This window comes from Odocoileus virginianus, chromosome 1 (assembly GCF_023699985.2).
Source record: "Odocoileus virginianus isolate 20LAN1187 ecotype Illinois chromosome 1, Ovbor_1.2, whole genome shotgun sequence".
Taxonomy (NCBI): domain Eukaryota; kingdom Metazoa; phylum Chordata; class Mammalia; order Artiodactyla; family Cervidae; genus Odocoileus; species Odocoileus virginianus.
Window position 1 is genome coordinate 77,073,636 of NC_069674.1, and position 23,617 is coordinate 77,097,252.

Genomic DNA, 23,617 nt, shown 5'->3' on the forward strand with positions numbered 1-23,617 from the left:
AAAAATGTAACCATACTTATATCTTAAGAATCCAATTATATCTTACTTGAAAACGGCTCTAAAGATCCTCTTATCATTTTACTGAAATGGTTCTGCACATAATGAAATAGGAACTGATGTAAATTCAAAAATTATTTTACTTTGAAAGCCATTACATTGTTCCAATATAACAATCCTAGGTCAAAGTTTTAAGCACATATTTTTATTTATTGATATTGTGAAGGACAAAGTTAGAAATGTTAGAAATATATATATATAGTCTGCATCTGAATATGTACAAAAAAGTCTTGATTAAGCAATGCATAAAACTTCAACTTATGTAATTACTTCAGTGAGATTCACGACAAAGAGTTGATAAGTTAAAAAAATTAACTTTGCTGTATCTGCTACTATTACACAGGGAGAAAGCCTAATAGTAGCAATCTTACCTTTAGCAGTACCCTATATTAGTAGAGCTAGCCAAAACACAACCTGTTATGGAGCCATACTCAGTTGAAAGTGAGAAACATTTTAGCAGTGCTTATCTAGTAGATCAGAGTGCTAAAAAATTACTATTCTATTCTGTGCCAGACTTTAACAAAATAAATATAATTTTTAGTAATTGTAACAAGAATTTTTTGGATAATTTTTTATTTGGTCTTGAGGTTTAGATTTAATATTTTAATGATGCTATTCAGCTGCAGTACTTGCTTCTATTGAAAACTGATTTTAACATTTGGTATTTAGACAAAATGTATATTAGGTGCATTTCTAAGATTATACAGAAAACTTGCAGCACTGTGAAAGCTAAATGAAGTACAAAGGAAATATAACTGTGGGTCATATAAAGGATGCAATTTTTTTTGAATTCCCAATAAATAACCTTCAGCTCAGAACATTCTGACTGCACAAATGATAATGTTTATTTGTTAAACAATCACCAAGTAGTTATTGAACATTTATGCTAGCCCAAGCAATAATTGCGTTAGATACAAAGGGAGATAAAAGAACCACCAAATACTGCTTCTTACATATCTCCTGTAATGCTTTAGAAAAGAGAACTTTCTTTGGGCTCATGTGGCAAAACAATAGCTTCCTAGGCAGTTTGAAAAGCTTTTGATTTACAAAAGAAACAAGAAAATGGGAAAAAAACAAAATTGAAATGTGGTCTGTAGATTTAAAAAAAATCCACTTTAGACATTCAGATAATGAGGAAATAATATACTTTATGCTATGGAAGTTATAATTTGTCATCAGTGTTAAATTATATATCTTGAAAGGTACAGATAAACTGGAAGGTACAGGTAAATTGGAAGTGATGTGTGGTGCAAAACCTTTACTGACATACGATATTTACAGCTTGGAGACAGGAATGCAATGACTTTGTGGAAATTCTCTTCTGTTAAATTGGATCATCAATGTGTGGACCTACGAGATCGTATGCCTTTTAGAAATCATTGCCAATAAAAATGACCTGATTAAATACAAGTAAGTCCATAGAATCCACAACCTATATCTTAAAAAAGTAGATGGAGAGATAATCCAATACTGAGTCAAGTAGGAAAAACATATCCTGAAAATCACAAAATAAACATATTTTTCACTGTACAAATCTATTTTACCCCATTATTTTGCTTTTATAAACTTGAGCCATCATCTAAATATTAGAGCTCTTCTGGGGATCAAAAGGAAAGATTTGAAAAAAAACCTTGACATTAAAACAAAGAGAAGTAAAAGTTCCACTCCCAGGGAAGATTTCACTCAACAAAAGAAAATGAAAAAGACCCTCTAACAAGGGCCCAGGCCAGTGGTTCACAAACTCACTCTGTAAAAGGCCCGACAATGAAGGATTTGAATGGTCTCTGCTGCAATCACACAATTCTGCCCCTAGAGCACACACAATATTAGGTAACACATGAGCAAGCTGGTGGGGCCGTATTCCAGTAAAACTTAACATATGGACACAAATTTCCAATTCACACAATTATCATGTATCACAGAATGCTATTCTTCTGGGCTTTTGGGAAACATTTAAAAATGCAAAAGCCATTTTTAGTTTTTCCCAGACTTTACAAAACCAGGCAGTGGGCTGGATTCACCCTGGCCTAGATCCTGGGGCTGTGGCCCAATGGCATTTTTGAAAACTTAACAACTAGTTACTGGAGAAAGTCAGGAAGTTTAGATTTTTATATTGGAACATAGATAACATATTTATCTTGGATTTATCTTGGATGCTACTAAATTTTGCCACCAATATGACTAAAACCATTCTAACACATTCTAAACACAATCTGCCTTAGTTTTGCATTTTATTTGCAATATGATTTTCTTGAGGCTTAACATATTATAAATGAACTTTATTCCAAGAGTATCTATTTGGGAACCTATATATAGCTTATTACTTGTTCTAGAAAATATGGTTCCACTTCAAAATATTCCATTTTAATGGTAGAAGAATTTATAGTTGAAAAGTTATTAGTAGTCCATGTGTTTTCTATTTCAAATATGATATATGAGCTCTTTATATATATTTAAATGTCTCCTGATTCAAAATAAATTAATCTATACACTATATGATTAAAGCATCCACATACTACTGCTGCTGAACTTCCTTCAGCATCAGTTCAGTCCAGTTCAGTCGCTCAGTTGTGTCCAATTCTTTGCCACCCTGTGGACATCTAAGTTATTATTTTAGCAGCTATTATTGAATGTTATTAAATGTTGAATATTGATAATATTCAATACTGAATGTACTGATTAAGTAGTCCTGGTAGTGACCAGCATTCATCCTTAGACTTCACTAAATTAATCCAATCTTTCCTGAATAGTCTATTTTTCTATTGACGCAAAGAGTGGAAGTGCTTCAGAGACACTGACTCAAACCTGGATAATTATCTAGTTATTTCCTTTCCATTGGTAAGAAAAGCTTACTCATGATGCTGTTAACTTCGTAGTGGAAAAAAAAGAGAGCCACTTACATCCTTGGAATAGGAAATAGATTAGTCTCCCCTGCAGTGCTGCCGCTTCCTTCACTGTCCACGCTATACCCACTGCCAAAGCTGCTGCCCGAGGAGCCAGTGGACACGGAGCTTTCTGCAGGCCGCTGATTGGTGGGCTTGGCTGCATGGTGTGGGAAGAGTCAACGCCACAGTCAATCAATGAAACTCCAACTGACCTCCAAATGCAACTTAAACGTCTTTCTTCATTTACATTATAAAGAAACAGCTCTGCACCAATAACTTTCAGTGGCAACAGTAAAGCCCTCGATTGTTTTTGTTGGACAAAAGAGAGAAGCAAAATCACTTCTAGGGATAAATCATCAGATTTTTAGACTGAGTTAAATATTATTATTATCTGTTGTGATTTATTTTTACTGTATTACAGTAATAATATGGCAAGCAAATAAGAATTGTGGCTATTTCATAGAGAAAAGGCTTTAGGAAGACTTGGGTAGATAGAAGTGACAGAATATGTGAAAATTGCTTCAATATTTTCCATATTAATAACCAGTAATTTAAGAAGTCAAGGTGCAAAATAGATAATTTCAGGAAATGATTATAATTCTGGACTTGTTTGTATGCAGCTCTACCAACTGCCTCCAGCAGGTTTGAAAATTTGAAGATAGTTATTTCCCCTTAGTCATATCCTAGTTTATGAGTGGGAGTTGTTTTAAATAACCCATGAGTTTGATTTTTGAACATAAGAATTCATATTCCCATAGAAGAATTATGAATTTGTATTATAAATTATGCAATAAGTGAATGGTAATGTTAGCAGAGTTCTAGATTAGAGATTTGGGAGGAAATTTTGATGCCAAAGAAATGAAGAGGAACAAAGAGTTTCCTATTTTTTGTGGGGGTTGGGGAGATGCTCTAGGCAGATTTTTGAAACTATCATTTTTCTTTTGCTGTGTGGTCAGAGTTTTAAAAGTGTGAGCTTTGATCTCACAGAATATAGTTTTGAATCCCCAATCCTGCTGAAGTAACTCTAGGAAGTCTGTTTCCTCATTTGACAATAATGGAGTCAATAAAGCCTCCCTCATAAAATGATGATAATGAGGAGGGAGATAAAGCTGGAATACAGTAACCCACACTTCTTTGTATTTTGATTTTCTTTGCTATATTTTCTTTGCTAGACCTCTTCTTCAGGGCTTTATCATTGATGGTTGTTTCCCAGTCTTTGAGAGTATCTGGTCCCTGACAGTGAATCCACCTTGATTCTCTTCTAGTTTTAGATATACTCTAAGCTGCAAAACTACTTCAATTCTCTCTCCTCCATAAATACTCTTCTACTGTTTAGTTAGGGGTTTCTTAAGCAGTTGGATGGATCCACAGCACTTGGTAAAGAGTTGATAATCTTTTAATGATCTTATATTATAAACATTTTTCTTAAGGAAATGTATAAAAGCACAATGGCAATCTGGCGGTGCTTTAAGCAGTATACCCAAATAAAATAGAAAACATAGATACTGTGAAGGAAATCATTTGAGGGCAGGAAACTCTATCAGATTAGCTAGGATCAAGTCTTTCAAAGGTTTTAAGTTTTTTTCTCACTTCTTCCCTTCCGTTTCTGAAAAAGCAGTTTCTCTAAAGCCACCAGAAATTTTCATACCATCTATTTCAGTGATAGTAGGATTCTTTTTCCAGAATATAGAAGGAAGAGATATTTGATAATTAGTCAATTATATGTCAGATGTGTATTAAATTGGGAATAGCTAGTTAGAAAAGTGCCTGAATCTTCTTAAGTAACCAGTCACCAGTGAATTAAGAGTAACGTATAGGACTAGATTTCCAGAAAAAGAATAATAATCATAATGCTTGTTTAACATTCTCTTCGACTTATGTAGAAGAAACCTGGCTGATGTGTTAAAGACTTTTTAAAAGATAAAGTTATGAAATGCAAGGGTAATAGGACATATAAAATTATGAACACACTTAAGTAGATTAAACTGTATAGTCAACTGCATAGTGAGTCAGACAAGTCAACGGATTGTAAACAAGGAAAAGCTATCACACTTTTTGATTGTCAATAGATAATTCAACTAACTATATTGTTAATATTTTTAGTATGATACTGAATGTAAGAAAGTGATTTCATCAACTGAAAATCCCAATATATTATTTTCAAAGACAAACCTTAATTAATAGACATTGTTTTTAAATTCAGTTTACTAACTTAAAACTTTATTTTTTTAAATCCCTAGCAATCTCACAAATCTCACAATACATCAAAATATCCAATGATGTCTTATTATTTACATTTCAAAATATCTAATCTTTTCTTTGGCAAACTTTGATTTTTACCTGATGCAGTTTCTAACTCTAGTCCTCTTCTGGGATATTTGAGAAATGTGAACAGAATATGAAACAAAATAATCATAGGAAAGGAAAAAGGCTAGAAATAAATGTAAGGAAACAGTTTTTTCATATTGCCTAGGTGAATGGAAATTTCATGTGTAAAAACTATTAAAGTGTTGCCAATATTTTAAATGCAAGCCAGTAATATTTAAACAAAGAAAATGAAATATAGGGAACATATACAAATTTCAGAATAAATTTCAGAACAGATTTCAGAAAAATAAGTAAGTCCACCTTTGTAAAATGAAATTACAAAATCTAAAGAAATTTTGGGTATTTAGCTGAATAACTCAAATGAATCTATATGTTTGGTATTATTTTAATAAAAGTCTGTGCATGACTGCATTTTTTTCGTAACCTGACGTAAATATAGAGACAGCCTGACATTTAGTTTCTGAAAATGAATTCAATTATAATGCAGAATATATCTTCCCTGTACAGGGCTATATCTTATGTTGCATAAAATGAAGTTAAAAATATAGAAATGCAGTTTTGATGAGCTGGTGCTAAGAGTCCAAATATTTTAATAGTTCCTTTTCAGTTACTTGAAACAACACATCTATTTACTAATTTTCTTTAATTGAATCAGCTCCCACATAAAAAACCATCGATTATATTCAACTAAATCTGTATTTCTGCAAACCTCCAACAGTAAGTTCTAAAAGCAATGAATAAAGTGCTTTAAGGACTTTCTATTAGAGGCCAGATTGTAATTTCAAGACCTCTCATGATTTCAGTCAAATTCTTGTTTGCTTTATCAAATCTGTTTCATTTACCTTATCATCTGTTGTTTTCCACATGTACTTCTTATAATTTTCCTTTGTATACTCTTCACTGAAGCTCATTCAGACCACTCACTTTGAATCTCTATGATTTGGTTTTTCTTCTCCTGAGCTCTAGCCAAGTCTCTTTCCAATTTTGTTATACCTTCCTCTGACCCTGTCGTTTTCTCTGTCTAAATGATACTCATTTGGAAAGGCTCAGTTCAGAGAGAACCTGTTTCATACATCTCCCTTATCTTCACAATCAGAAGTGAACTCTCCTGTATCTAGACTCTCACAGCACATAACTTGTACACCTTTTACAGCAATAATCACTTTCTATATTTATTTGCAGTTGTTAGAGTCATGTGGTTATTGGAAGCAGAACCTACCTATGTTTGTTCCCTGGTAGCCTTCTTAAAAGCTTAATCCTGGAACTATGCTGAAGCAATATTTAATAAACTGATAGTAAACATTATAATAATGATAAAATTCTTTCCTTTAACCAAACAGCTTAAAATATCTGAGTGATATAGAAGATTTTTCAATTTTTAAAAATCCAGTCAATCCCATGGATGGAGAAGCCTGGTAGGCTACAGTCCATGGGGTCGCAGAGTCTGAGTGAGTTCACTTCACTCTGTGTTGATACAAATCAAAAATATCTCATCAGAAACACCACAGTTGTTTTTTTTTTTAACCGCATGTTCTTTGTCAATGAAACTTCGGGTGATCTAGTTTTTCTGGTTAACATTTAAAATCAGAGATTCAACTTTAATCTGTCATACTGCATAGAAAAATATGATCACTTGACCAGATGTTTTGTCATACCAAATACCCCAAACTGGTTTGACTGAAAGAAATATTTAATGATAACACACAAAACAGGGGAGAGCATAGCCTTGTGAATTCATAGCAGACCATGAATATTATATATATACACACACATATATATTTCTACAGTGGAGTGACAGAATAATACATATGGTAACATTCCATGGGAGGTACTAGAGGGTGCTAACACAGATATTAGCACTTCCGCTGACTGTAACTCTTGGTGTACAGATAGGAGGTAAGCTCTGGCTTATATTTCAGTAAAATGTCTCTCTACATTTCTTGTAGAAAATAATACTTGAAAACAGTGAAACTAAATATGACTTTTCATAATCTTATGATTTCAAAATTAACACTTAAAAAAAATCTCTTCATTCTTCCAAATCTTTAATAGAATTTCAGAAATCATGTACTATGTACCTGTGTATTACATATGAAAATATTTATTTTACATTAGGTTTGTGACTTTTTAAATAATGAAAAACATTTTTGGAGCCATTTTCTTAATGAATTACATTTTGGGAAGCCTATTTTCTTTTTGAACTTTTACTTGTATTTTCAAGAACCAACTAGAAAAAAGAATGTATCAAATAAATATGTGATGGTATAAGTCTACTTCTAGAGAGAGGGTTCCTATATACACTAGAAGAACAAATACTAGCATGCTGAATCATTTTGGGACTCATTTATTGAAGGGGCATTTCAGGTAAATTAATTTTATCTTCTGTGAGGCAATTCAATCTGTTTTGAATTATTCTCTGACCTCTTCATTTTCTGAGGCTGCTAGATGGTTAGACATCATTTTCTTTGATTACTCCTCTGTGGCTAACCTTTATTAAATAGGGTAGTGTCTCTTTGACTGCCCATCTGTCTTCAATTAGCTTGCTCTGTTGATTTTCCCCTGTACTATACATACATCTTTAAAAAATGCAGAACTATTACTGTACCTACCACATGATGGCAGCACAGTGTTCAAAGTGCCAGATCGAAATTGTGGATGACTAACTGCACAATCATGGACTCTAAAATTAACTAGTTCCAGAACTATCATCTTGTTTATAGAAAAACTAAGCCCCTCTCCTTTGTTTTTTTTAAGTTTAAAGTTTAAGTGACTTTTTCCAGGTCACACATTCATTAATGAAAGAGAATCAAGACTAATCAAAATTAATGGAAGTGCTCATCCAGTTTTCTATAATATTGAATTGTCTCAAATTAAGTGTTGTCTATTATAGAATTCAGTGCTTGGAATGTATGAAGCCTGTGCTATTCTTTCACTGGTTTTATGTCTCTGGTCTAGCTCAAAGGTGTTTCCAAATATTTCAGGAGTAATTTATTATGTAGGTAAGCCTATAATTTCCTATTATATAATATTCCTATATGCAGTATTAATATTATCTTCATAGATACAGTGTATAGGACTTTACAATCAATTGTTTGGAATTAAGATAAATCAATCAATAACTCTTTTATTTCAATAGTATAATGATGGAACTGAAATAACTGCCTATTGCTGAAATTATAGCATGCATTTTCATTGTTGTTCTTTAGCTAGTATTATATTTACATTAGTGACCTTTTCTACTTTACCCTTCACTCTATTTTCTATCTATTATCATTGTTGCTTTTGTGTTATTTTACCAAAGAGATCTTGCAGCTTTATCTCATTTGCTGATTGGATTTGGATGGAGAGCAAATGTCAGATTTTAATTTCCACTGTTACCAGAATTATTGGTAGGTTTTTCCTTGAATTATGTCTGGTAACATTTTTAGGTTTTCTACTACCATCCAAGAGTATTAAGAAGAGATATTGCATCTTATAAGGACTTTAGAAATTTATATACTTTTTTTCTGATTTACTTCAATATATTCAGTATCCAATTAGGAAAAATTTAAAGGAAGACACTAGAAAAATGGTCTAGGTGTCTTCAATATAATTATCTGTATTTGTAACCTCCAGATTGTAATTATTTACATTTGTTACCTCCAAATTATGTCTTCACAAATAAAAGTATTTAAAATAGACACCTCTAATTGGTCATTTGTAAACTCTTGGTTAGGGCAGTGGAAGGATGTCACTACAATATTTTCTAAATGAAAAATTATTGGTGATTTTATTACTTCTCTCCCGGGGTTGCCGAAGACAAAATTAACACTAACACTGGGCTTGGTCCGTCAGAAATATATATGTATGCATATATCAGAAAGTTATAACAAACTTACAAAAATCAAAATACGTCCCTTAAAATATTCCGTTTTATTCACATAGTAGCTTCTTTGAGACAGGGAGATGATGTGATGCCTCAAAGTTCTGTCTTCAGAAAGATACTAAAGCTTTTAAACCTGCTTGCACTCTTCCCTCTCCATAAGGTTCAGTGTACTATTGTTCTGTATTTGTGCTACAATGTTGCCTTTTAGTGAGTCTTACTTTCTAAAGGTGTTTTTGGTTAAGAACATGTTTTGGAAGAAACTACTTAAAGATTAAATGTGAATCAAAATTTCAGATTAAATAATGGATAAATGTTTGAATAAAACATCATTAAAGTTAATTCATTTTATCTTAAATAAATTTAGTTTCTAATTCCAGCTATGTCCAAACAAATAAAATGAACAAAGAATTTATCAGGGACCAAGTTTTTGTGCTAAAAAATGCTAACACAATTAAGATCTTTAACCTTAAATGACACACACACAAAAAATCTTTAAAAGATTCATAGTAAGGAGAATCCTATTTGAAAGAAAAAATATTCAAGGGCATCAATTTTTCAAGGGCAATTCTATTTTACAATATTCTCTTTTGAAACTTAAATATCCTCTCTCTTGCAGTTTGCTTGTAAAAGTAATTATATAGTCACTTTTGAAAAATGTTCTTCATAATCCTGAAACTGATTACTAAGATCATGAATACTTGGATAATAAGGATGTTATTCTTAAATGGAATCCAAATATTTTGATTTATATAAAAATCCTGCCCAAAGGAGGCATTTCCAGTACAAAAAAATAGAAATTAATAATAGCATACTGATTTATATGGCTAATGCTACAACAAACACTCAGCATTATTTTTCATTATCATTCAAATATAGTCAGTGGCCATAAAGAGGAATCTGGACAATTATCTGATAAATACATGTCCAGTCCCATGGAATCTAAAGTCTCTAATTAACTTCATTAATATTCCTACCTTCTCCAAATAGATTATTTCCTCTCCTCCTATAGTTGGTTGTGTGTTAAGTTGCTTCAGTCATGCCTGACTTTTTGTGACCCTATGGACTATAGCCTGCCAGGCTCCTCTGTCCATGGGATTCTCCAGGCAAGAATACTGGAGTAGGTTGCCATTTCCTCCTCCAGGGGATCTTCCTGACCCAGGGATCAAACCTGTGTCTCTTATGTCTCCTGCATTGGCAGATGGGTTCTTTACCACTAGTGCCACCTGGGAACCCAGTAAAATGTAAAGATCATGAGAGAGAGCCAGACCAGAACAAAACAATGTTCTACTTTCAGATATTTGTTTCTACACATACTGTTGTCTGGTTACAAATAAACTTAAATCTACTAACTGCGTTGTTCTTCAATTTCAGTTTAAGATAGAGAAAACTCAAGCTTTTGTCATCCTTAAAATTCTCCCACATATCTTTAATTGGTTATTCAATAAATAGTACTCCAATGAGAGATTCATGGGACAGTGATTTTTGTCTATTGTGTTCACTGCAAAATCACTAACACTTCGAAGAGTTTCTGAAACATGCTATTCATTTAAAAAATGTGTGTATGAATGTGAATAAATGATGAGCAACTAATCTGAGTAACTAGCAACTAATCTGAGTAACCCAGATAATATTTTCTATAAATGATAAATATATATTTTTAGAATTCCCTTTTTAGATTTAATTACTTTAAAAAATACTGAATTATATCCTTAAGGATTAAAGATTAGGTAAGGTTTGAAAAACTCAAGTTTTACTTAAATTTGAATCAAAGTGATGATCTTCAATGTTTTTATTGTCATTTAATGCCAAAAATTAATTTTCAATATGTAGGGCTACTGGTATAGATGATACAATAGAAGATAAAAGAAACAACTTATAAATGATTTTTTTTCCAATAAGTTTATCAAAATAATGACACAAAATAAAATGTATTTACCTTTATAATGCTTTCACTCTACCTTAGGCTAGAAACAACTTGATTAAAGTTGACAGACAACTTATCAGTCAAACTTCAAAATTATATGGGCATATAATCATAATTTAATCTAAATCATGCTCAGTAAGTTAATTAAGATAAAATAAAAATAGTCAATCTTAAATTATTAATTACCATTAATTAGCAAGAAAGTAAGGGTTCTGAAATGCATTACAAGAGATATAAGGCATAGAAAACTTAAGAGACAAATATGATAATTATATCTTGTGAGAAACATCTAATTATCCAACTTTCTTGACCATTGGAAAAATTATGATTATGCCCATGTGTAGAGCAGTGGCTCCTAAACATTTTGGTCTCAAGATCACTTTTATATTCTTAAACATTACTGAATTCCTCAAAGAACTCTGTTTTATGTGAGTTACATCTACCAATATTTATCATATTCAAAATTAAGAAAAATTCAACATGAACAGTTGAGAAATACATTTTCCATTAGCCATCAAAGCAGTGATATTGTGCCATGTCATGGAAATGTAGGAAAAGTTCATGCATACTACAAAAGAATGAGAGTGAAAAAGGCAAATAACATCATAATAGTCTTAAGAATTTTTGATCTTGTAGAGTCCTGAAAAGATCTCTGGAATGCCTAGTGATCTATGGACACACTTTGAGAATCACTGGTCTAGCTCTACAGTGATGCACGTGAAGTATGAACTGTGAAAATGAAAGAAACACAGCAGTTAGCACCAGCCTTTTTCGACAATCATCTTAAACCAGTATCCACATGACAATCATTCTATGGTGACTTTTAATTTTATTTTCTATACTAAAAATGATCAAGTTGTATCACCTTATTTGAAAAGTTGTATCATCCTTTTCATTTCTCTAAACTTTTGTAGAATTTGTTCACCCAGAACTTCACAGCTTTAGAGGAGTAAGGTCTGAGTTAAATATTATGTGTGTCATAAAAATTTGCTTGTCTCTACTAGTTTTGCTTTTTTTAAAAAAAAAAACAAATACCTACTTTATGTTACACAGAAACCCAGAGTAAATAATGAAATTTGGCAGGCATAAAATAATGCAAATTCTTCCCCAGATGGATTTTCTCTACATAAAGTCACTTCAGTTTTCTTGTACATTAATAGTTGGATGGAGCCAAAGTAGCTATTTAAGAGACATCAATAGCAATGACAATGCTTCACAACAATTGAAAAGTATAGAAAGAATATATATATTGCCATACAGAAAGAAATTTGACTTGTTCAGTATTAAAAAATACACTTTCTCTCTCTCTTTAGATTCCAAGCTCATTTCACATAGTCAGATATGACCTGTGTGTGTAACTGAATAACTTTGCTGTACACCAGAAACTAATATAACATTGTAAATTAATTATCCTTCAAAATTTTTTTAATAAAAATAAAGGTTATAAGAACTCTGAAAAAAAAATTATGTGACCTGCAAGAACTTAAAAAAATGCAGTTTTTAGTTTGAAGTGTCTCAATGAGAAAAAGTTGACTTTGCTTCTGTGTTGAGAATAAAGCAAAATTTATTCTACTGTCTTTCTCACGTTTAAAAATAGACACCTACCTCCTAACTTTATCAAGAATTTTCTTAAAAGTCTATCTGTTCTTGGTTGATTCGTAATATTATTTTGATTTGTTTCTGTTCAAATTATCAATTAACTTTTATTTTTCAGTATTTTAAAATGCATTGAGGTATAAAGCTATGGTTATATCTACATTATTCCTAATCAAGCATATAAAAACCTCAATACCCCAATCAAATATTGCTGATATGTTTTCATTTAATATCCAAAATGTTTATTTGGTACCTCAATAACTGAAATGTATATTTACACATTCAACAAAATAAGAAAATAAAAAAGGCTACTGTTCACAGTCTGACTCATATGTAAAGATTCCTTCACCCTATCCCATCCTCATGTCCCCCCCTTCTCCCCAAAGATTATCTTGCACAGCAAGAATGGGTGGAATATCATGTTTTATATAATATAACATACTAAGATGAAAAGTGGAAAAAAAATCAAGTAATTCATGGATAGATATCTGGAATTAGGCAATATTGGTAAGTAGCTACCTAGTGCCTTTGGCATTCCTCTGCGTCTCCCCTGGTTCCACGACCCCTCCTACCTGCCCGGGTGACAACGTTCCCAGCCCCAAGCTCAGATTGGACCCTCTGTTCAGGAGGGTGCATTGTGTTCCCATTAGCCTTCTCATGCTCCACGCTTCTCATTTCTTGCCTCCATCAGCATTTACTTGCCTGTCTCATTTCCTCAGGGTCCTGCTCTCTGCTGGTAATTTGATAAATTACCTTTTTGAAAATATATTTGCTCAAACCTAAAGTAAAATAATTTGCATTTTAAAAACTGAGGTTAACTTTGTTAAAAGACATGTCATAAATAGCATTTACGGGACTTTGGCATGTTAAGAATTAGGCCTTTCTCTTCTTGGATCACATGTTACTAGTCCTGCTCAATCAAACAGGCCCATAGCTAGATCATGTGACAAAGGCACAACAATGCTGAAGCCAAGTTTGATACTTAGGCCAGTTGGTCTTACTATTCACGTCAGATGAAATGAACATGTAAGTCCTCAGTATGAACCAGGAATTCTTTACATGGATGGCTTGATGAACTCATGGCTGTTACCAGAAAAAAGCAAGAGTATCCGATGATGACAGGTCAGTGAATTCACCTTTGGGAAGGAAGTTCCATCCACAAGAGGCAGCGTCATGTGATCAGAGCTATATACTTAGTCTGTGACTCTGCACGTACAGCAGAGATACTTCTGGCAATAAATGTTAAATGATTACAGATTTTTGAAAATGCATAATCAATCATTCTAAGAAAATATGGAAAACTCTTAAAAAACACAAAGCTTTAGAAGAACATTTTGATTTTTATAAACAATAACAAAAGAAAACCCTTGCCCCAAGAGAAATAGGCCGAAAATTTTGAAAGCTGAAATCCAATTTAATTCTCTTAGATTTCTATTGGCTACTCACTTGCTGTGTTCATATCAGTACAGTTTGTTTTCATTTAAACTATCCCAAGTTTTATTTTTAAAGCTTTTCTCGTCTGCCTTTCTTTCACAAACACAGTAAACTGAAGAATATAAAGACTTTTTTTATTAACCTCTTGCATACATTCCAGATGATTTCACCTCCCAATGATCTCATTCTGATTTCTTTTCTGATCTTCACTTTCCTTTTGGACCCTTTCCTTTCCAGAAACAGAGAATGCCAAATTCCTTCTGACCAAAGTGACCATCTACTTCTGGCCGGACCCAAATGGACCACTGATCGGCTGCTGCCCTGTAACCACCACTTCCCTCCACTCCCAGTGCCCTCCCTGTTTCCCAACCCAGCCACCCACTACCACTCGCCCAAGACAGCAGGTCTCAAAAAGAGATGGCTTAGTCAGAGTTCACCGTGGCAACAAGGACAGGAAACTCTTCTTTGACAGGTACTGCAAAGGAGTCTTACGGAAAGTGGGGTTTCCAGCAGCCGTCTATGGAAGTAGCTTCAGGCTTTTCTCCTGAATTCAGCCACAGCAAGGGACCCTCAATCACAGTTCCCTCACACAACTCAATCATTTCCCTTCTCAGCTAGCCTCTCCAAGCTGCCCCAACAGTTCTTACTGCCCAGGGTGGAGGGATATTTCTACCCATCCTTTATCAGTGTTTCTAAACTTCAAGCTCACTTAAAAATCGCAGCATCAAACAAAAATAGCTCAGGAATTAGCAATGTCCCTAAAATGCAATATATTCAATAGCAACTAAAGTTAATTTTCAAGGTTTTAAGAATTTTTGTTTTAGTTTTGGTATGGTTTTAAAAAACAACCTATTTTTAAAACTCTCTTCCCAGGCTGGTGTTACCGTCTAAAACGGCCAGGCCTGTATTCAACCAAACCAACTGGCTTGGAAAAAAAACATCTCCAGGGATTTCTAAATACAAACAGAGAGTTGTTTAGGTATCAGGATGAGCTGGCACAATCTGTCTAGTCCTTCCTTTCAGGTTTCCTAGCATGCAAGTAAACCCCGGAGGGAGAGAAAAAGTTCCTTCTGGCTCACTCTGTAGTTCATACTTGACCCATATTTTATGCTACTTCAAGCAGAAATCTGCTGAGAAGCTCGCAAAAAATACATGAAAAGCTCTTTAGGGACAATTTCACCACCCTTGATAGAAATGACTACAGATGTGCACACAGCCTCCTCTGCAGAGACTGCTTACTGCTGCACTCGACTTGTGCAGTGAGAAGGTTTTATTTCCTTAGTTGGTGGCAGCTTAATTATCAGCCTTCAGAAAAGAGGATCAAGTAGGTAAGCAAGTCTAAATTGTATTCCGCCATCATTTCTAGCAACCTCTAATCACTGGTAAGGACTTGAGTGTAAACAGCAAATAAGCACATGACCATGGTTTTTAGTGAAATCAAGGAGAGCTGGATTTCAAAGGAGCCAATGTATTTAAAAAACAAAAGCTTAGGCACTGTTATAAGACCAGGGTTAGATTGCCGATTCTGACAATTCCCAGCCAAGTGTTCTTTATCAGTTATGCCACCCCCTGACTCTCCAACGGCTCACTCAGAAAACAGAAATGAGAATATCTGCAATGAATCCCTCATCCACTAGGCGTGATAAAATGAGAAAATGGGTGATGAAGCACTTTTTACATGAAGAACTACTGCAAATGTATGAGAATATTCATTTGCGCATGATTCAAAGAAAGAGAATTAAACATGTTTTGCTAAAAATTTTAAAACCAATATCTAAAAAAAAACTCAGACAAAATACCATATAGAAATACTTACATCAAGATAATTAAAAACAGAGTGAAATAAGGGAAGCATTTGACTACGGTGACATTTGTAATTATGGAATATTTGCAGTAAGAAAATGAAGTAAGAAATCAATTGAACTTATTTATTTGATGAAGAAAAGGCGAGAAGTGGAATTATAAGTACTCTTGGAAGGTACTAGTAAGGCTAACTAGAAAAGGAAAATTGTCCTTTGGTGATAATCTATAAACTGGCTTGAATAAATGTATATTTAGAATTATCTTTTAATATTTAAGCTGTTTCCTTAATTCCCTGCTAATTCAAGAAAATCACAGTTCATGTCTTTTGTATTGCCTCACAAATCTTCCACTGCTCCTAAATATCTGATTAGTTGGGACAAAAGCATATACAATTTTTAAGTTTTCTGAGAATAAAAAGAAATGCAGAAAGAAAAGTATGAGGCCTAATTTTAGTTTTGTGGAAGGTACAGAATAACAAAATCAAGTGTTTTAGGGCTGGAAGGGACTTAAGGACAGCTGACTTATTTTTTTTTAAACTTTCTTTGATATATGTTTTTGAATTACAATTAAATTTAAATTTGAATTACAATGATCATTTAATAATCACCCTGGTTTGATCCCTATCACTGTCAGTGAGTGGCATTCTTTCTTGGGGAAAATCTTACAAATATTGAGGTCAAGTTAGGGATTGATATTAACTTGTTTTCCTTCCTAACAGAGCCATGGAATCAAGTCCAGGTGCCTGCCCAAACCAAGGCTTATCAGATTTGTCTTCCTCTATCCAGAAAGCTGAGCAGATTGTGAAGTTAATCAGACGTGGGAGAAAGGAAAAGTGGAAGCATTGACTAGAATAGCCCAACCCCATCATTTATTTACATGTTTATGTAAGCTCTGGTATGTTTATTTGGTAACAATTCCCCATCTATCTTATAATGTTTCTGACATGAAACTTTGTCCTGCAACCCAATATACTATCATTATAGCTCTCACTAGCAATGAAGCAGAAACTCTGAATTCTCTATTGCAAGGAATCAAATAAGAAAGCAAAAACTGACACACTCATTTTAAACTGTATCATATAACAATCGCTCAGAACCCAGCAGGTTATGAATGAAATAAATATACTTTATTTATTACACAGGCACTTGTATATTCACATGCCCAACACAACTGATACACTTAACAACTATGGAAACAAATGGAAAATGTGTTTGCAGGATCAAGAGAGAACTTTTATCACGTAAAGGTGAATGAGTGCATTAACATTTTTCCTTTACTTTCCTCTAGGAATTTCCAAAATTCACTGAATTTTTAAAAAAAGTTACACTTAAAATAATATTCAACAAAAACTTATCTACATTCCAACTGGTATGCTAATTCAAATTGTGAGTGGTTTAAACTTTTATCACAATGCAACATATTTGTAGTCATGCTTGAACAGATTAGGTTAGTAGCATGCATTCCATTCTGCAATATGAATACTGTTAATCTATTTCCCAACAAAAGTCAAAAGATGCTCAGTGCATAGAAAAATACAAATCACTATAATCAATATATTATGAAACTGATCTTGGGACTTACACGGTGATGATGAAGTCCTGAAATGCCATGCCCACAAAAGCACATTAAAAAGTGGATAAACATACTTTATCAGACAATTTCTAAAAATTAAAAGATGAGGGCCTTAAATTTGGGGGATGTTCTCGCTGTGTACTTTGAACAGCGCCTTTCTGCTCACCTCCTTCTGGCTTGACTGGTCCATCAGACATCACCTTCCTGAGGGCTAGCTGGCTTTGGTCTTGGTTGCCATTGGCTGGTGGAGGCAGATTATCAGACTGAGTTCTTTGAATGGGGAAGACTCCTGCTATGCTGTGTCTGTGCTGCTTCCTGGCATGATTAGACTGACCGCTTTTATGTGCTGCTGTGGCAGTGTGGGTGAGATGGAAACCCAGAGTATGTATCCTCAGATGGAACCAGCTTGAATGTCATTCATGCAAACATAAGTGATGTTTTGCTCTACTGAAATTAAGTTGTGTTTTCAAATGCTGAAATGACATCACATGCGCAGCACTAAAGGGGGTTAAAACTGGCTGTTTCTTTGGAAATGATGATTTTGGGAGATGGGAACATTCATTTATCTCCGTTGTTCGGCTGATGCCTTTTGCAAGTAACTGTGCCCCAGCATTTTCAAAGTCTCTGTACTTACTAAGTTCTTGTATCACTGTTATCAACTGAAATTACAGCAGTTAAAATGGGTGATTTGTTATGCTTTAGTTGATATCTTGACTTCAAAGGATTTCCAATGGTTAAAGAAAGAATAACCCTATAAATTTTCTGGAATCATAAACAAAGTGTGACCCAACTGAATGGGCCCAACTGTGCTACCTAATGAGGCGACGACATAGTCTCATCACATATGCTTGTACATATATTAATACTATGTACTTTTGAGAATATAAGAAACATGATTTTCTTCACAGCTTTTTTTTCAAAAGTCTAGAAAGTTTCTCACACAGAAATCTTCATCATTTCACATGCACAATTTATTAAACTTTTTAAGATTGATATGTCTTTTCCATTTCTCCTAGGTTCTAGAAGTTGACTGTTGGTCACATTACTCTTCTGTCTAAAATTGTTTAGTGTTTTTCAGAGGCGAGAATCTCATTGCTAGTCTGCTCCAAACAGTTGTGTGTGTGTGCTTTTTTTTTGTTTGTTTTTGGTGTAATGCCTGGAAAATTGGCAGCCACTTGTGCTTATAATTTCTGTATTCTAAAGGCTATTTAGGCACACACAAAAAGGATACACAACATGGCTTTGCCTGCAAACATCACAGACACAGCTCCCAAATACAATGAGCCAGGTTGGACGGATGGTAGAGACAAAGGAGAAACAGCCAGTTTTATTTTTGGTCTATGTAAACTAAAAAGAAAAAAAAAAAACTAAATAAGAAAGAGCATATTTATGTATTGATACTGTTCCTACACAGACAAGGGGACAGAGAACAGAGGGAGTAGGGAAAGCCAAACAGAAAGCAAATGCGGGAAGACAGCAGGAAGGAAAGGCAACAGATGAACATTAAGCTGCCATGCTGAGGAATTTATTTGCGTCTTTTACTTGGTTGAAGGCGGAGCTGTTGCACAGCAGCTTCGGCAGCGGCTATAGCAGCCCCTGCATCTTCCAGGTGGGTCTGAGTGACGCTGGTTTTGCTTTGACTGCGAGATGGTCCATGAGAGCGGAGATGGCCTTCGGATGAGGATTTCGAGCTACCGGGACTACTATGGGATTTCTCAATGGTGGGAACCTGCATGTCTGGTTACAAAAAGGTAAAACACGAGTTAAAGTTGCTCCAGCGTTCCTCTTGTCAAGCTTGGCTCACACAATTTGAAACCGTCTAAGACTGATGATAATTCTGTTTGGTTTTTGGCTCATTTGTGCAACTTCTCACCATATAGCAATGTGATTCACCATTTGGGAGACAGTTTTTGGGAAGAAAGACAAGAGGACGATAATCTTGAGAAGAGAGGATTGAGAAGAGGAATGCATTTGAAGTAATCATGTAAATGAATATATTGACATAATTTTACCAAGGAACTCTGCTAATTCTAGTGGAGACCAGGGGAGAAACGACAGGCTGACACTGCCACAGGAGGAGTTTTAAGTAAAAAAGATAGTTAATTCCTGGAGGAAGGGGTGTGAGTCACTGGGATACTTGGAAGTGGAGATGGTATTATCATCATCTCAGGTGATTTTAAAGAATGTACATATAAGATCACACATTTACTATGGCAGCTATACAGAGAGAGAGGTCTTTATACTGATCATCTTTCAGAATGGCAATCAGGGCAGAGTTAATCTGGCTACATGGAATCCAGAAATGATATATAAAATTCATAAGTAATCTATAGCACATATTGTAATCAGTGGTTTATCATATTAACTCAGTGGCCTTTGGACATAATCTCAGTTTTCTATCTTGTAGAATATTTGTATTTCTGACCCAAATTGCAAAAAACCACTTTTCAATTATGCTGTACTTCCTGAAAGAGGCAAAAAAGGAAGGAATACTCAGATCCAATATAAAACTTTTTATTTAATATTTATAAATAGCTCAGCATATCCTGGAAAGATACTCCATGGTTATCTCATACAGGCAGTAAATCAGTTTATGATGAGGATTAATGCTGTGTTGTAGGATAACTGGTTACTGAGCCTCCCAATGGAAAAGTTCTTTCAAATGAGAAAACTGTGCATACTGCCAAACCCAGTGTATAATGCTGCAATTTAAAAAATAATAGTTAAAAAAATTATAGAATTAGTTTGAATCCACTATTTAGGAAAGATTTAAGTATTTTTCAGCATACCAATTGTTTTGATAACCTAAGGAAAACATTTTTGATATAATTAAAATGCAAAATGCAAAGTTGTATGTGTCCATATATTACATTTATAATTAATAAGAATGTATGTATGAAAAATAGGGATATAAGCAATTAGAAGAAATATTTAAGAATTATAATGATGATTACATCTAGTCAATGTACTGTTGAGGATTTTCATGTTTTCTTTATGAAATATCCCAATACATTTTATAAAATCATATTATCTTGGATCTTGAGAGCTGGAAAAGACTCAATAGCTCATATAATGCAACCTTCTCCATTTTACAGATTCAAAAACAGAGAACCAGAGTGGTGAAGATCACAAAGGCATCGACTTAATTATGGGCTGATCTGAGACTAAAGTCCATTTCTCCAGATTCCATATCCATCACTCTTTGCATGATATTGTATTAAATATTTCCCAGTAGAACCCAACTTTTCAAAAAATATTAAATATACAGACACTTATATTCAGAAAGATCCTGAGTGAGCAAATAGACAAAAGTTTTGCTACTTGAAATATTTCCTACCCTTGGATGGGTCAGGGAAGATACCATGGCTTCTGCTTTTGATGACAGATGGCTTTGGGGACTGCTGGCTGCTCTGACTGGAATGGGACTTGCCATGATCAATGCTTTCAGTCTGTTCTTTGAGCGGATACCACCTAGGCGTGTTATCAAGGTGAGACGTGCTAGATAAATCAATCAGTACCTGAAAAAAAATGCAGTAACTGAATGAAATTTATGGATTAATCTATAATTCATTTGTTAATTTTTTTCTGTGATCTGAAATTTATTCAAGGACATAAAAGGATATAGTGTCTTTTAGGATGATAAGGCTGTCTTCCTCATTTTTCTTCATCCATAATATTGGGAACAATGTCTTGTGCATATTAAATTCTTCATAAATGTTTGGTTAAATTGAACTGTATTACATCTCTGACTATTAATTAAATTATTTGGAGATGATGCAAAAAGAGAGATTACAAGTCAATTTCTTTATGAAATAAAGTTTTCTTTTGTTAAATGGACACGTTCTAGTCCTAGACTTGGCTGGCAATTTTTTGAAGATTGTTGAATTTTAGTTACCAGAGGGACAAAATGAAAAGAATGGCTAATTTTAAATTATTAACTTATTCCATCTATTTTAAAATCTATCAGTTCACATTTGGAACAGGGATATGACCAACAATTTATGAAAAGAAAGCACTGCATCATGGTTTAATTGGCAATGTTTTCTTTTTCTTAGTGGCACATCAACAATGGTGCATTTTACAGTAGTTGGCATCTTAAATTTGATCAATATAAAAAAATGAAAACCAGCACAATGGATATATGCCTTAGGTTTATGTGAACAATAAATTATCAGGACTTCAGTAAATCAGCTTTTTGAAATAGGATCATAAATCTGATATAACAGTACACTCTAGAGTAGTCCTATCTAAAACCAAGATTAGTCCAAGTGGCTATTTCTCGTGGAGCCTGCAGGTGAAATTCAAATGGGAAAGAGGTACAGATGTAGGAACAAAACAAGACTTTGTGTCACTTAAGACTATGCAACTGTTTTCTATTGTTTCTATCAAAAGGATATCATATTTTCTAGGTATTATATATTTTTGGAGAGGATTTATTTTTCAATGATAATTCATAACTTCTGCTTTAAGCAAAAATCACTAAACAAAAATATGTATTTTTATTTTCAAACATTATAGATGAAAAAAAAAAATCACAAGATCTGACCACCCTGCCAGATTTCATAATTAGGTTACATTCCTTGTGATTTACAAAAAATTTGTTTTTATTGTTTTCTTTTACTTCTAGTTTTGCTTCTTAAAATATTTTGAGATTTTTCTGTGAGACACTTAAAAAAAATAAGAATATAAAATGTCACATCAAGTCTTTTATACATGGAATGAGGAACAGCAGTTAAATAACCTGAAAATGCATTTGAAAAAATTCAGCTCATTTTATAATAAATTTATCTCAAATCTTTAACATAGTCATTTGGATTCACAACAAGATTATATAACTTTCTATCAAACAATTAATATTTCACCTTGAAAATTAATTATAAAGTACATTAAGTGATAAAGTGAAAAATTTCTCCAAATATTCATCTATTCAGAGTCAGTTTGAAAATAAATTCTATTGACCAAAGAATTTTATCCAAAAATAGTTATTTTATACATTTAAGAAATTTCCTTTCCATCAAGCTTTAAATAAAGGCTTATAATGAAGCAAATGAAACATAAAAGAAACCATGGGCTCACCTCACCAAGAAAGTCATTGGAAGAAAATCTATCATAATCCCAGACTGTCACCTCCAGTGTTTTCTTCTTGAGCTACAGTTCAAATCAAAATGTTATTAACCTCATTCTCATCATAAATTTTTATTATACTCATATAACAGAGCCTTTTATTTTTATTTCTTGTACTCTGTCCATTTATGTAAAAATAGTTTTAATTTTATCTAAAACTGTACACTTACATTAAATATTATGTAAACTGTCAATCATTTTGTGGTCCAACTGAGTGTTTGATCATAAGGTACCTCACTGTTTTGCAAACAAAAGGGTGATTTTTACTTATTTCCTGTTATTCTGCCCCCTCCCATTATTAAAAGTACAAAGCAGAATCTATATATACTCTTTAATACATGAAATTCATAGGTCACAAAAAATGTCTAGGTTATTTAGATAAAGTATTTGGATTTTAGTTTGTTGTCTCAGTAAATTGCCAAAACACATTTGTAGCATTATCTTAATTTTGCAGGTGAATTTAACTTATTTTCAACTCAAGAACCCAGATTATAATTTATATCTGGCTTCAATTTCATGGTCAAATTAGAAATCTTCCAGAGGATAAATTAGAAATCTCACTTTGAAAGACAACTCATTTGTAAATTGCTTCCATGGATGTCTTCTTTCTATTTTATTTGTATTCTCTTCTCTCTTAATTCATCCTTATAAACCATCAGTTATTTTCTGTAAATCATGCATTGTTATGAAGATTTTCACAAATATATTGATGCAGTTTTGCCTAGAGTCATTCTGTTTCTGGTGGTAACCCTTTACATTAGTTTTCTTCATGCTTTCTTCTGTACAATTCAGTTCCACAATGCCAGATCCTTATTACGTCTCAATTTAGAGAAAAGATGATCCCTAAAATGTTGCCTGATGGGATAATTCATTTCAGCGTATCCAATTCTTTTGTATCTCTATACTGTTTATAAATGTCATGATATGCCTAGCGGAAATATTTTCCTTCAAAATATAATAGAGCCCAGTCTACTTAAATATTTCATTTTGAAATAATCAATGGAAAATGTTCTACCAATCTTATTTATT

The 23,617-nt window shown here is 33.4% G+C and overlaps 1 protein-coding gene across 5 annotated transcripts in view; it reads right to left on the minus strand.

Annotated features, from left to right (window-relative positions):
• The window catches only part of PCLO (piccolo presynaptic cytomatrix protein), a 370,863-nt gene that overhangs the window by 34,475 nt on the left and 312,771 nt on the right, over positions 1-23,617 (minus strand). For 3 of the 5 annotated variants that reach the window (XM_070470006.1, XM_070469997.1, XM_070469993.1), the window contains 5 exons: positions 22,541-22,612; positions 20,802-20,982; positions 19,007-19,201; positions 17,631-17,705; positions 2,958-3,099 (listed from right to left, as the gene is read on the minus strand). In XM_070470006.1, the coding sequence (XP_070326107.1) occupies positions 2,958-3,099; positions 17,631-17,705; positions 19,007-19,201; positions 20,802-20,982; positions 22,541-22,612 (665 nt within the window). Of the gene's footprint in view, positions 1-2,957; positions 3,100-17,630; positions 17,706-19,006; positions 19,202-19,962; positions 20,167-20,801; positions 20,983-22,540; positions 22,613-23,617 lie in introns of those variants that run through there. The other 2 variants (XM_020878346.2, XM_070470012.1) reach the window with 2 other exon arrangements.